This window comes from Drosophila virilis, chromosome 4, assembly GCF_030788295.1.
Source record: "Drosophila virilis strain 15010-1051.87 chromosome 4, Dvir_AGI_RSII-ME, whole genome shotgun sequence".
Classification (NCBI taxonomy): domain Eukaryota; kingdom Metazoa; phylum Arthropoda; class Insecta; order Diptera; family Drosophilidae; genus Drosophila; species Drosophila virilis.
In genome coordinates, this window is record NC_091546.1 from 22,577,879 (window position 1) to 22,592,107 (window position 14,229).

Below are 14,229 nucleotides of genomic sequence, written 5' to 3' on the forward strand. Positions count from 1 at the left end.
TGCCTGCACCCTTAAATCCCATATGAAAAAGGTTATCAGAAACAAATAATAAATGAATTGAATAAGACAATCCATATTATATATATTGTTAGGCTTTTCAGTTCATTTTGTGTAGTTATATTTAGCCACTACGAACTTTAAAAGGGGCATTGCAGTTTCACATCTAGGACTTGAACCAGGATCCTCCTTATTAATTAAGTTACTTAGATCTCTTTTAGTTTGTAGTCAGGAGGCTGAAGAGAAGATTCTTTAAGGACCTCCTCCAAACAAGGCATAGGAGACGCCCCAGAGCCACAGACTACATATGTGACGATGCAGCCTTATTGAAAGAAATCGCGTTTGACGTTTGTCCATGATAAAGCCTAAGTCAACTGTGTTGTAATAAAAATGTATGCTATTTTTGTTTCAATACAATAATCATAGATACAATACAAGCTCATAGAATTATATCTCAAGAATTAAAATAACATAAGCTCTTTCTTAAGCAGATATAGTTTATTTTAAATTCTTATATTTTCCGAAAGTTAAGTCACAGTAAATGAATTCTCATTAAGAAGTTTAACTAAGAATAAATTGACAATATTTAATTTGCCAAACATTTACACTTTCTGCCGCGCGCATTTTTGCTTTTATATATTTAAAATCGTTGTCTACTAAATACACGGGAAACTTGTCTAAGTAATCGAGTTATTAAGGCAGCTCAGAAAATCAGTTCGTAGTCGACTGCTTGGAAACGTTCAAGCCAATGTTTAAGGGCATATGGACAACAGAGGAAGGTTGAAGCCGCAAAAGTTGGGCTCTAAGGTAATAATAAAAGTTTTAACCTTTGAAAATTTTGATTTGACAACTTTGAATTTAAAGTAAACCGACTTAAAGGTTTTTCAATTTAGGGCCTTGACCCTAATTGAAGGAATGGCAAAAGGTATGCATACACACACGCACACCCCTTCTTCCACTGTCACTCTCTCCCCCACTTCCACTGGCTGCTTGCCACTCTATCGGGCCATGCCACATATTTTTCCAAGGCGGCTTGGTTGAAACTAATACACGCCAATTTTCAATACAGAAAATCGAACTTTGAAGTGGGCGCCGACGCGTCGCGAGCTATTTTGAAGACTGCAGCCGCGGGGGCGGTGGGGCGGCTCCTATGGGGCATGGTTAAACTTTGCTTGCAACGCGGCTGCAGCTACCGCTGCTGCACATCGCGTGCATTTCTTTCTGGCTTGGCCAAAAACCACTTGAAACAGTTATTGATGAACACGCGCGATGAACTGAGGGCCGAGCCAAGCGAGGAGATGGAACAAAGGCCAGCTTACGGACGCCAGCTGTTGGAACTGGAGCTGCTGCGGGTAAGGATGGGGCTGAGGGTACAAGTGCGAAGCTGGGGGAGGGGCCATTGAGTTGTCGCGGCAACGAATGCGTTTTGTGCGTGTTAAAGCACACAGAAAATGTGAAAATATGAAAATGAAAACGAAAATAACGTTGCATACTTAACGGCGCAGGCGAACAGACAGGTGGAGAGCGGGAACTGTACGGCCCGGCACTTTACCACTTTTTATGCTTGGCAATAAATTAAAATTTTTATTAACATACTTTTCTGTAAGCAACAGCCTTTGCCCCCAAACGTCAGCTTGTCCAGCACTCGACGCTGACGCCGCGGACGACAACGCTCTGTGCTCCAGAGCAGAAGGCCTTGAAATGAGAATTTCCTGTCCAAGCACTTTTTACGACACTTGAACAGCGCACGCAAACTCTGACACCACCATACCCCAACCCCAGCTTGCAGACCACGCTTATTCTATATACAATTATAATTTGTTGACGCGCTGGCTCAAGCATAACAAAAAAAAAATGCTTGCTCAGTGACAGAGTTTCAAGTCTGAAGAGTCTTCCTCACAGGCGCAGAGGCCATCGCATTTACCAGGAAATGCAGGCTGTGTCTTGCAGCAAGAAAACATTGTTATTGTCATGGCCCAATGGCCACTGCAGACGCAGCGAAAATCAATTTTTTTTTTTTTCATTTTAAATTATGCATACGAACTTTACTAAGGGGCGATAAGAAATTTAGATTGAAAATGAAATCGAATCGAAGTGTTAAGGAGCAATAAGTATAAGTACTGAGAATGGATAAGAAGTTTTTCTAGAAAGTTTTTTTGGAAATTTAAATTCATATTTGCTACAACCGTCAGAATTAACGGGAACCCCTGTAAAAAGAGGCTCCATTGGAAATGTTTAAATGCGACAAGCAAGAAGTGAAACAAAAAAAGCGAAAATCTGAATCTGAAGACCTTTTCTGAATGGTATAAGAAATGTACAGAAAACTTTTGACCACTTTGCATCTCGCGGCTACATGGATCATGCTGGCATGCGAGCAAAGTTTTGCAATTAATAAATAAAAAGAAATGGCTTAATAAGCTTGAATAAAAATAATTTTTCTGCATAATTATGACTAATAGCTTACAGGATAATTGAAACTTTAACCATAAATTCTATTCGCGTAATTGAGCTATTTAATTATCCCACGGATTAAATGAACAAATTTATTTTATTTTTTTACCGAGATTACAAGCTTTTATAACTGCAATAAAAAAGAAATTAGCTCACAAACAAAATATAATTTGCTATTCAAATACAAATACACGCAGCTTAAGTCCCCCCGGATAACTGCATCCCCTCACATGTCTATCATTTATTGTTTATTACATATAAAAAGAATTTAAAAAAATACTGCGCATTTAATTAAAAATTAATTGAAACATGTTTAATTCCAGGCACTCGGTATTTGGACGTGCAAAACGGCACCTAAAGGTACTCGAAAATTCAGCAAATGGCACGTAGTATTGGCTCCACAATTTAAGCCCCGCCCCCTTCCCAGTAGTGTCTTTTGCAATGAAATGCAAATATTTTGCACTATAATTGAAGCAGGACAAACGCGAAAGGGGAATTGTGACTGTGAATGTGAATGTGAAAGCGAATGGGAATGGTAATGGAATGAATGTGTTTGTGAATGAGAGTGTAATTCAATCATCACTCGGCCAACCAACAAACAAATAAACAAGCAAGCACCACAATATGCAAGCAATTCAATTCATTTTTGTATTACAAATCACAAAACTAAAAAGAATTAAATTAAAAATAATAACATTTCAATGTGATCAAGAGCAGTACAAAAGAAAGGAAAGAAAACGTTAAAAGTGCTAAACAACTAAAACACATTCATTTGAATATTTGATTGCGTATACCCTACATCAAAAAAATATTTATGCAGGGTATATTGACAATATAAACGCCTGCTTTGCTTACAAAATGTTTTTTAATTGAATTTAAGATAAAAGATATAAAAATATATGGCGCAATAATAATTGGCCGCGGCCCGAGGGCGTTGTTTCGGGGCGTGCCGCTGACAGCAGCAAAAATAATATATATATATATATACATATGTATTATATATACGCATATGTAGCTACATCTGCGTTTATATCAGAACAACAGTAAATTGCAGTTGGACAATTCGCGTACATTAACCGCAGATGCACCAGGACAATGGAAAGAGCAAATGGCCTGGCCAGGACCTCGCTGCAATATTTATTGAAAGACTGCCTGCGTGAGTAAATGACAATTTTATTGCGCACATTTTGGGCCGAAGCTCACTCATTAAAAAAGTACAAAGGAGCCTCTGAGGTAAATAATGCCGGCCATGGATTTTAATCATCAGACAATTTCAGAACTTTTTTATTTTTATTGCTGGTGTCTGGAATTTAAACTGCCAGGCGATTTATGAGGACAACAGGAAATTGAAAATGCCATTTAATGTGGTTACACATGAACAGCGATACAATGGAAATGCGATGGTCTATAGCGGGGGTCTCCTTAATGCTATCGCATAGGAAATGGAATATTCAATTTGATCAAGTGTAACTTAATAATACATTTTTTGGCAAGATAAATATAGTTTTTCAATCAGGCAACATATATTAATAAATATCAAACTTATTTACAATCAATCTCATTAATACTCAATTCACAGTTACACGACAAAGTTTTGGAAATAATTAATAAGATAAAAATCATTAACACATTGAATATTGAATGTTTCCTCTTGCTTTGATCTAAAAGATTTTAGCAATGCTTTGGACTCCATTAAATTGATACTTGTTACTAATTTTAACTTACATTTTAGATCAACTCTATACTATCTCAGCTTCATCTTGACTTTATTTGGATTTCTGGCTGTTTTTATTTGGAACTTTATAAAGACTAAAGAACACACCTCTGTTGAATTTCTATTTTATTTAAAGGGATTCTTGTTTTGAGCTTTAGAATATGCGTAATATTTTATGTTGAAATGTACAGAAAATATATTTATAAATGTGCAACTATTTTCAGTTTTATATTATATTTAATAGATCTTTTCAATTCATATTTTCAAATCTTACTTACCAGACAGAAGAGTTGATAATTTGATCGCTTCGCTTGGGAAGTACACCTGAACTTAGGACGTCCGAAATGGAAAGTTTTCAATTTGCGTTAAGATGTCGTGTGTATGGCGCGCGCCAAAAACTATGCAACACAAACTGTGAATGTCTTCTGGTTCCGTTGCTGGTCGACTGCCGCCGTCGATGTCAATGCCTGATGGCTGGTAATGTGATTAGTTGCCTCTGCCGTGTGTGTGTGTGTGTGTGTGTGAGTGTCTTGTGAGTAAATTTTAATTTAATTATGCCCTCGTCGCACTCCTGTTCTTCGCCTCGCTCTTCAGTTACGAAAAAACGGCTCAAAGCAAACGAGCGCAAACTAAAGACACGCACCAATAAACAAAGGCAACAATAACAAACAAACAAAAGGCAGCTGAACCGACAGAGAGACGACTGCGGGGTACGCTTGCGGCAACGTTCCCGAGCACAAGTCTATTTCGCTCGACCGACTATAAAAATAACCAGAAGCGAGCGCGCGAATGTCGAATGAATGGCGAATGAATGTGGAATGTGTGGAGTGCCAAATTTGATTCGAATGCGAATGCGAATGCGAATGCGAACGATGCAGAACGGAACCTCAGTCCGTTCAGTTGGACGCTGGCGCTAACGCTGACTGCTGGCTGCTGCCTGCTCTGGCTACTCTGGCTACTCTGTCGCTGGCTTTGGCTCTGGCTAACTGCTGGCGATGGCTGGCAATCGAATGCAACTGCTGCCGCTGCCTGCTACGAGCGACTGCTCGGCGTCTCTGTTGCATACGCCAAGGCGACCCACGAGAGGAACGCGCGGCAATGGAACAGTCGAGAGTCGTTGCTTTTGAGTGCAACTTGCAGTTTTGAGTGTTCCGGAACGGGTCGAAAACTTTGAAACAGTCCAAGTGCACACCTGTGCCCAGAGAGGGTTTGAGCCAGCGGGGGTGCCGGTTTGCTTGCGTGTAGATGTGTGTGGGGGGGTAATTTTATATTGAACTAGAATGCTAGACGAAAATTTAATTGAGTTTACGATACTTACTCCCTACTTAGAGCGCACACAATTCAATATTTGGCTCATTAATGTCTAAGGGTAGTTGCGAAGAGGGGGATGAAACTCCCATACATATTATATCAAAAAGCCATAACATTTAAATGATTGCTTTTTTGGTACATCTATTTACTATCTACATACATATATTATGTGTACTTAGCCGTCAGGGTAGTTGCAGAGACAATTTGAAATGTACAAGAACTTAGATAGTAAAGAACACGAAGGAGTGAATAGTAAATAACCCGTACAAAGTGGAGCACATGCAACTGGTTTTAATTGAAAATGTTGGCTTGTAGTGGCTTGGTGCAAATTGCAGCCAGATGAATGCTGAACATTTTGTTATCAAATTAAAGCCCCTAAATGGTAGCAAACTTTTGGCAGAGACTCTGAACTTTATTTAATTAAAGGAATCGAAATTGCAATCTAGAAAAGTCCATTTCGAATTAAGATTTCTTTACGTGATGCATTTCATTAATTACTTGTATACGGTTAGTTAAAGATGTATTGTAAGATTTAAACTAACCTGTTAATGTGCATTCCTCTTTCTCAAACGGCTTAAACAAAACTACTAATTACAAGTGCACATTTCTGAAAAGCAAAAACATCAAAATAGAAAGCATTGAATTTATGAAAATCGCATAGAAGGGCGATGTTATGTAAAAGAAGGGAGCGAGTTATGTGAGCGAAAAAGTAGTATTAGGCAAAAGTAAAAATAAAGCTAATGATTGTAATATATAAAGTTATTAGGGATAAATGCATATTAGTTAGCGTGGGTTTACACAAATATAATTCTAAATCAGTTGATTTAATAATAAATACTAAGAAAAGAATAGAATAGAATATGTATACAATTTTTAACATGTAATTGATCATGATATTTTCCAATATATATTTTTCATATTTTGGGCAATTTAAAAATAATCTGACTTTTGAAAGACTTCAAGTAAATGAGAGACCGTTGATGATTGTTATTTTAGTATACAACACTGCTAATGGCAGGGTATAACATATTCGTATCAGATCTCACAGCTCTCGATATGGCTGGTTGCCCGTCCGCTTGGCTGCCTGTCTGGATTGTATATCCTGGTCTTTGTGTGGCTTTCATTGTGCCCGTCCTGGCTTCACCTGTTCTACAATATATACAAAATGTAATGATGCTCCTGGTTGGTATGCTCCCGTTTTCACATGTAGGCTGTCTGCCAGCGGCTGCTGCGGCGACAGGCGGCACAATAAAAGCGTTGCACGCACTATGCAATATGCAACAGTTGCAAATACGCAGACGAGGCGAGCGGCAATCAGAAGCGGCAAAGAGCTGCGGTTGGGACAGGAATGAAGCCAGGATAAACGCACACTTTATGTATGCGTGTGCGTGTGTGTATGTGTATGTGTGTATGTAAAATAAGTCGTTGTGTAATCTATCCATGAAAGTCGCATCCGTTTTGCATTTTGTGTGCTTAACGCATCGTTTGGTCGCGCAAATTGGGTTTCACTGTTGTTGTGGTTGTCGCTGCTGCTGTGGCATCTGCTATTGTTGAATTTCTCTCACAAATAAAGTGGAGCGAAAATGTTGACGTTACCGCTGATTGGATATGCTTTGGAGATGTCCGCACATCAATTGTGACCAAGGCTCAGCTTCAGCTGCGTCTTTGACTTTAGCTTTTAGGCCAGCCAAGCGGATTAACTGTTGCTGGCTTTTGTGCTCCAGCCAATTGCCAATTAAAAACTTTGACACTTTGTTCGCCTGCTCGGTCTGGCAATTTAATTAGCAAAACCTAATCAATGGCTGTCCAAAATGTTTCGAATCTCATAAAAGTGGTCACAGCCAAGCAGAATGTTAGCCCAGAGACAGAGAGAGAGAGAGAGAGCACGCAGTCAACTGCAGATACATTATATACCCACCATAGTCTGGCTGAGAAGTACATTCATATCTTTTATATGCTATGCACTCGTATTTAGCACAAGCTACGCCTGCCACAGCATACAATTTATGCTGCAGCAATGTGGCAAGGGCGGCAGGGGTTGGGCTGCCTAATAGGATTGCGGCTGTAATTTTTGGAACTTCAGTTTTGCAATCTTGAAATGTGTGTGCCGCATTCTGCCGAATGAATTAATGCAGTTAATGCACACAATATACTCTTGCTTTACGACATAGCAAAGAAACTTGTTCATAGACCGTACACAACTGTCTAATATCATACTGCAATTAATACATGCATATAGGATATATATTTATGCGTGTTTTTAGAAGTTGGAATATCTATATACCATCTATTTGCATGTTGACAAGCATCTGTCCTGCTCACACCAACGAAAATGTAAAGTTTGACAAATTAAGTGGCCATGCTGATATGTGTACATACATACATACACACTGTCACACGCACTACATACATACATACATACATAGGCGTGTGCATTGGACGATAAAACAAACAAAAAAAAACACCTCGCAGTGATTAAAATTAAAGGGGCAACACATACAACAGCTTTTATACCCTATCAGAAGGTGGCAGCCATAAATTATTTATGTAGATTTACTAGCCGGTACTGCCCGGCCTTGCCCGTGGATACAAATTTTAGATACTGCCTTTCCAACAAATACACGCCCGTGAATTATTGAAATCTACCCATAAGATCTTGATCTACACTTCTATTTATATTTATGTATGTTTAACGACCTGCTATTTTGGCCTTGTGATAAGAATCTTGAAGTGGAAACATAAACTTTCCTTTGACCCACATTTTTCATCCAAGAGCGTTAAGCTTTACGAACACGTATTAAATAAGTATTCGTAAAGATCTTGGAAAATGAGTCTAAAACCGAAAATTTCATAGTTGCGGATGGAATTTCAGAAACCGCTGCAACACGTACTTATTTAATTTGTATGTGAGGCTTTAACAATTAGTTTGAAGCTGATTCGCACATTTAGGCCTTCATCCGCATTAATCATAAAAACAAAAACAACACAAATGTTGTTGTTGCAGTGCCGAGTCCCGGCGCAACCAGGTAGAAAATTTGAATGTCTGAAGGCCATGGTATTCTAATGAAAAGATTACGCACACGTCAGCATCAGAAAGTATGACGTCACTTTTCATAGAATATTATTTCTGTTGTTTAGCATATACTTCTACCTTTTTTATGCACATTTAAATAAATATTTAATATTGTCTTTTATCATAAATAATTCAGTTAAAAGTGTACTAATTTACTGTACGTAACGATCGCACTCGAAAAGCCTTATGCTATGACGTCATATGCAAAGAAAAACTAGGATGGTGAAGCTTTATCAAGATAGCCTATGAGAGACGTTGGAGACTCTTGCTCCATTGTTTTAGACAACTTTAAACACACTTTCTATAAATGATCTTAAAAATGTACATTAAATATCCCCGCAATTTAAAGACATCACAATATGCCAATTGGCCAAACTAAATATAAACAAAATAGTCTTATATTATCTTTCGTCGAATTAATAAACAAAAAATTAATTACCAATTTCTTCGCAGCTTGTGTACATGCATACATACATATGTTTTATGCAGTGTGGAGCAGTGAGAGGAGCGTTGGTCGGCCAAGTAACGGTGCTTGCATCAGAGTATGTATGAATGTTGCACAGGCACAAAATAACTAAAAGTTGTAGTTGCACAGGCCAAAAACACGTTTGCCATTGTTCACATATTTGCACAATACATCAAACCGCTATTATTTATAAATATTAATAAGAAACACCGAGCATAAATCACTGCATTTTTAACATGCTCACTTTCGCGGGAAACACTGCAACAAATGGTCTGCCCAATATTACAGAGCTGCACAGACTGTCGGCTGAAATGTTAACATATCGATATATCGCATGTAACGATGCGATTACATTCACATTGATGCTGCCTATCGACGCCAGCTGCAAAGAAAACGGCGGAAAAACTCAAAAGAAACATACAAAAACGACGCCTGCTCAGTGTGATAAAACGAAAGACGCAAATTAAAATATATATTTACTAGAGAATATTTCGAAACATAAGAAACCAAAAACTCGCTGCCAAAATGCCGCGCACAAAGATAACAAAAAATTCGAAAAGAAATCGCGAGGCGGCCAATCGTGAGGAAAAGATACGCACCTACGAATTAAAAATGGATTCCGTACTGATGAGCATCGACGACTTGGAGATGCGCTACAAATCGATGGTGGATACGCAGCTGCAGATGATTACCTCGCGGCTGCAAACCGAGCTGCGCGAAATGAAAATGTGCGACTTTCTGGAGCTGCTGCTCACTCTCGAGCACTTCTCCGACTTCAAGGCCAGCGATCAGACGCAGCACTTCGGCTCGCAGTCCATGTGCAGCAATACAACAAACGGCGGCGGTGCCAGTACCAACATTTGCGCAGCCGCAACAGCGACCAGCAGTCGCAATGATGAGGGTATTATTTCTTTCTATATTTTGATTTATTCTCTGCTTTTTGGTGGCGCGTTCTCGAACTCTGCTCTAATTTTCTTATGATCCTAACATTTGTCATCCTCACGCACGCACACATGCACACGTACACCCATACATTTGCTGTTGGTCTGGCCACACTCTATTTAGGCTACCTTACAGAGGACAGCAGCCTGGGCGGTGCCATCAGCAGCAACAGCGTAAGCACCATATCCGCTTACACTGGCTCCATGCTGCGCTCGGCTAAGGCCATGCGCACACCTGGACCGTTGCATTCGGCGCGTGCGCGTCGCGAGCGCCGCAGTCGCTCCGCTTGTGGTGCCTCCAAGGTGCTGGTGAATACGAGCAGCACTGTGGCCAGCAGCAGCAGCTCGAATGCGCTGCGCAATTCACGCAGCAAGATGCGCACACCGATGGCATCGCGTCCAAAGGCATTTAGCGCAGATCGTACGCCGCGGCTTCTAAAGAAGCGCTCCTCTTCGCCATCCACGCCGCCCATGGCCTTTCTACGCTGGCCCAAGCCCGGCGAGGTGGCGCTCTCCAAGTTCGGCAGCCCCATTGTGTCCCAGGTGTAAGTTATTTCCCCTGGAGCATGCGTCTATCAGCTAACTGAATTCTGCCCCCCTTCCATTTGCAGCATGCCAGACAAGTTTGCCAATGTCAATATACCCATACGCAATGGCGTATTATCGTTGCGGCCCAAGAAGCTGTCCGAGATCAAGGCGGATCTGTTGGAGAATCTGGATGCGGACACTTTAAGCCAAATAAAGACATTGCATGAGAACTTGCAATTGATTGTTAACACGGCCAACAAGGCCGGCTTCAAGTAGCTGCCCAAACGTCGAAAGCCTACAAACATAAATTTTTAATCTATATATATATATATATTCCTAATCTATATACATACGTATTTTATGTTCGTTTAGTTTAAGTTCATTTTGCAGTTGCTAATCCATTTTTTAAAGTGTATTCTAAAATTAAGTTGGTCCCAAGTTAATAAAAATTCAAATGTTCAATCGCAGCAGGCGCAGAAGCTGTCAATTCTCAACTCTTAAGTATTTAAAAACGGTTTCAGTACAAATTCGAGATGCCACGCACCAAAATAGGCAAACGTACCCGTCAGCAGATGCGCCTAGATGCGGAGCGGGAGGAGCAGCTGCGCATGGCACAAATGAAACTGGAGTCGGCGCTGGAGAAGATCGATGAGCTTGGCAAGCGCAGCGTGCAGCAGGTGAACAATCAGCTGCAGCTCATACTGGCGCGCACCCATCAGCATGTGCTGCAGATGAAGTGGAGCGAGTTTCTCAAGCTCAAGCTGCACCACTTCGAGGATTATCAATGGATAGGTGAGCAGCAGCCATCCCTTTTATTAAAGTCCACCGTTAATAAAGACTTTCAGCGCCCAAACCGCCCACGAAGCGCAGCCAGTCCATTACGCGCATCGGACGCTTGCGCACGCCACAGCAGCCGCTGTCGGCGCGCCCTCAAGTTAAATCCGTGGACCGAGGCATGTCCCGGCGCGCCGACTTACCAGCTGTGGCCCTGTTACGCTGGCCCAAACCGGGAGAGGTGGCTCTCTCCACGGGCGGCAGTCCACTGGCCGTGCAGACGTAAGCAATGAGCATGTCTATTACTACTCCTCAGCTCCACTAGTTCCTATCTGCTGCAGATTTCCGGATCGCTGCGCCAACGTGCACATACCGACCAAGCTGGGCGTGCTCAAGCTGAAGCCGCAAAAGATGTCCGAGGTGAAGCGCGAGGTGCTCAAGCAGTTGGACTCGGCTACTTTGAATCAGATAAAAACGCTCAACTCCAATCTGCATATGATTGTCGACATGGCCACCAAGTTGCGCAAGCTCTAGAGGATTGGCAGGCAGGCAGTCAAGGATATCGCTTCGGTTTACTCTTATTTCATTAATATTTTATTTAGTCTTTTTCATTTTCTCATTTTCAATGTTTTTTTTCTCTTTTTTGTTAAACATTAAGTGTACGTGTTGCTGTTGTTGTTGTTGCTGCTGTTGTGTTGTTGCAATTTCATTGTATATTTAATTTATAATTAATTAATAAATTTAATTATTCATAGATTTGTAAGTACAAACATAAACGTAGCGCACATAATATTAATGTTTAAATTGTTTTCATTTGTTTAATGTAAATTCAATTGAAAGTGCGTTCCTCTCTGAATATCGCCTGATCTTTACACGAGAATTACATTTACTCACGTACGTTTATTAATTAATTACATTCGAAATTATCCATTTCATGAATTACTTATGTACGTTGTTTTGCATAACAAATGTTTTGTGAAGTGTTGAAATTTAGTTTTGTTTTTTTTTCCATGTGAACCTTTATATAATATGCAACTGTGTGTGTGTGTGTATGTGTGAGAGGGTGAGTCGTACATAGAAATATAATATTTAGCAAAAAGGTACATAGACTTACACAAAATATGTCTGAATTATCATTTCTTAGTAGTTTTTTTTAGAGAGGGAGAGAGGAGAGACATAGACAACATATAAACAGTGACTGCGACAGTGACAACAACACAATATAACATTTAGTTTTAATCTTTCATTTTTTGTTTGTAACATTTATGTGGCTTGTATTTGGGTTCAAGTTTTGGGTGTCTTTCGTATATCCTAAGTGTAGCCAATTTTATACACTGAATTAAATAAATATGCGCCCAATCGAATGCCTTTAAAACGATGCCTTACATTGTAAATTATGCTCCTAACAAAATAAGTCTTTCAATATCCATATATAATCCGCAATTTTAAAAACCATTTGGTTCCAGTTTGGGTCCGTCAACATAGGGAAACAGGAAACAATAGCGTATAAATATGTGCCTAAGTGTTACGAAACATGTCAATACTTAGAAATTAGATGCATATGTGAATGATTTGAACTGAAGTTTGCTCGAAATAAAACTAATTTCATTCCCATGTACGTATTTACCTTATCCAATGCCTACCGAAACTAACCTAACCTCGTAAATCAGTTAACTAGGCGTTCCCCGAACGCGTCTAACTACGCTAATCCCATTCTCAACCGTACTAAAACTCGATAGATACCACAAACTTGTTTTGCTTTCATTTCTTGGTTATCCTGTTGAACTATTTTTGTATCAGTATTTATCGGTCATCTTTATTTTATTATTTTTTTTGTTTAACACAGCCAATCAACAATAGATCCTCCCAGCTTTTCCGATACGTAATTTCATGCAAAATCTCTATATATGTACAGCAGCAGACACAATAACTGTAAAATGATGTACAAAACTTGGTAAAGGTGTTGCTATACTTTTTGTTGTAACTGTGAAATGGTTCCTAGTTATTCCCGCGTGTGTGTGTGTGTGTTCTATCATGAGTCTATACTCTTGTAAGCCTTGTGTATAAAGTTCTAATCCTTGTATTGAAAGTTTTTTGTGGTTATTATGAATTTTTTGTTTATACAAAATTGTGCTATGAGTTTTTTTGTTTTTTGTTTTTTTTTTTTCACTATTTTGTTTTACAAATAACTATTTGTTTAGGCTGTTGTTTTAGAATTCGTTATAACGTTTAAATGCTAATTAATATATATTTGTTTTTGTATTTTTGTATTAGTTCTTTTGGGCACTACTTATTACGGTTCAGGGCTTCATTGTAATTAGTAAATAGTATTTTTTTTTTTTCATTTTATATTTTTGTAATATTTTTTGTTCTTAACAATTTGTTTTGTAGGCTTATGCACGGGTACAGGGCGTTGCATTTTGTATTTTTTTCCTCATATTTTTTCATTTTATGGTTTCATGTTAAATGTATTTTGTTATTTTGGTACAAATTTATGGTACTAGGTTGCATAAAGAGAATACGAGTATATACAGTAAAAATATACATATAAAAACTGAATGGAATTATTAAAAAGTCGAATGCATATATACAATTAATTAGTAATAACTTATTTATAGATGTGCTTGTAACTAATTAAATATATATGTATATTATATGTATGTATCAAAATGGAAACTGTTAAATGTTAGTAATATTAATGTTTTTTGTTCGTTTTTTTTTTTTGCTGTATAATTCGTAGCTAGCTTTAGTGTTGTAATAAATTTATGAAATTAATTCTTGTTATGAATACGAAAGTTTATGGTAATTTGGTTTGTTTTTTCTGTTTTCTTTTTTTGTAAATATTTTTTTTGTTCAATATATATATATATAAGTATGTATAACTATTTTGGTAATTTAATATATATTTTTATATGCTTATAAATTAATTAATTTCATTAAATGCTTAAATTCATTAATGCACTTTATATGTACT

The 14,229-nt window shown here is 38.7% G+C and overlaps 3 protein-coding genes across 4 annotated transcripts in view; 2 read left to right on the plus strand and 1 right to left on the minus strand.

Moving 5' to 3' along the window:
• The window catches only part of Ggamma30A (guanine nucleotide-binding protein subunit gamma-e), a 49,185-nt gene extending 43,999 nt beyond the window's left edge, over nucleotides 1–5,186 (minus strand). Inside the window, exon 1 of the mRNA XM_002051076.4 lies at nucleotides 4,441–5,186. The gene's annotated coding sequence lies outside the window, so the exon portion shown is untranslated. The remainder of the gene's footprint in view (nucleotides 1–4,440) is intronic.
• A 4,187-nt stretch (nucleotides 5,187–9,373) lies between these two features.
• borr (borealin-related) lies at nucleotides 9,374–10,948 on the plus strand. Of its 2 annotated transcripts, none has more exons than XM_070208979.1 (3): nucleotides 9,374–9,913; nucleotides 10,090–10,498; nucleotides 10,565–10,948. In XM_070208979.1, the coding sequence occupies exons 1-3, from the start codon at nucleotides 9,538–9,540 to the stop codon at nucleotides 10,755–10,757; spliced, it is 978 nt and encodes a 325-aa protein (XP_070065080.1). In that variant the 5' UTR covers nucleotides 9,374–9,537; the 3' UTR covers nucleotides 10,758–10,948. The 2 variants fall into 2 exon arrangements, with proteins under 2 accessions (XP_070065080.1, XP_002051111.2); XM_002051075.4 differs by having other exon boundaries at nucleotides 9,376–9,913; nucleotides 10,078–10,498.
• A 66-nt stretch (nucleotides 10,949–11,014) lies between these two features.
• Nucleotides 11,015–11,946, plus strand: aust (australin). Its single transcript, XM_002051074.4, has 3 exons — nucleotides 11,015–11,273; nucleotides 11,327–11,537; nucleotides 11,597–11,946. The coding sequence occupies exons 1-3, from the start codon at nucleotides 11,015–11,017 to the stop codon at nucleotides 11,787–11,789; spliced, it is 663 nt and encodes a 220-aa protein (XP_002051110.1). The 3' UTR covers nucleotides 11,790–11,946.
• Nucleotides 11,947–14,229: the final 2,283 nt, after the last annotated feature.

What these genes read in the sequence shown, in the direction of transcription:
- borr (XM_002051075.4), top strand. Translation starts at nt 9,538, where the DNA reads ATGCCGCGCACAAAGATAACAAAAAATTCGAAAAGAAATCGCGAGGCG. An exon ending in CAGCAGTCGCAATGATGAGG is followed by an intron (nt 9,914 to 10,077) that starts GTATTATTTCTT and finishes CACTCTATTTAG; the next exon opens with GCTACCTTACAGAGGACAGC. An exon ending in AGCCCCATTGTGTCCCAGGT is followed by an intron (nt 10,499 to 10,564) that starts GTAAGTTATTTC and finishes TTCCATTTGCAG; the next exon opens with CATGCCAGACAAGTTTGCCA.
- aust (XM_002051074.4), top strand. Translation starts at nt 11,015, where the DNA reads ATGCCACGCACCAAAATAGGCAAACGTACCCGTCAGCAGATGCGCCTA. An exon ending in CGAGGATTATCAATGGATAG is followed by an intron (nt 11,274 to 11,326) that starts GTGAGCAGCAGC and finishes AAAGACTTTCAG; the next exon opens with CGCCCAAACCGCCCACGAAG. An exon ending in AGTCCACTGGCCGTGCAGAC is followed by an intron (nt 11,538 to 11,596) that starts GTAAGCAATGAG and finishes TATCTGCTGCAG; the next exon opens with ATTTCCGGATCGCTGCGCCA.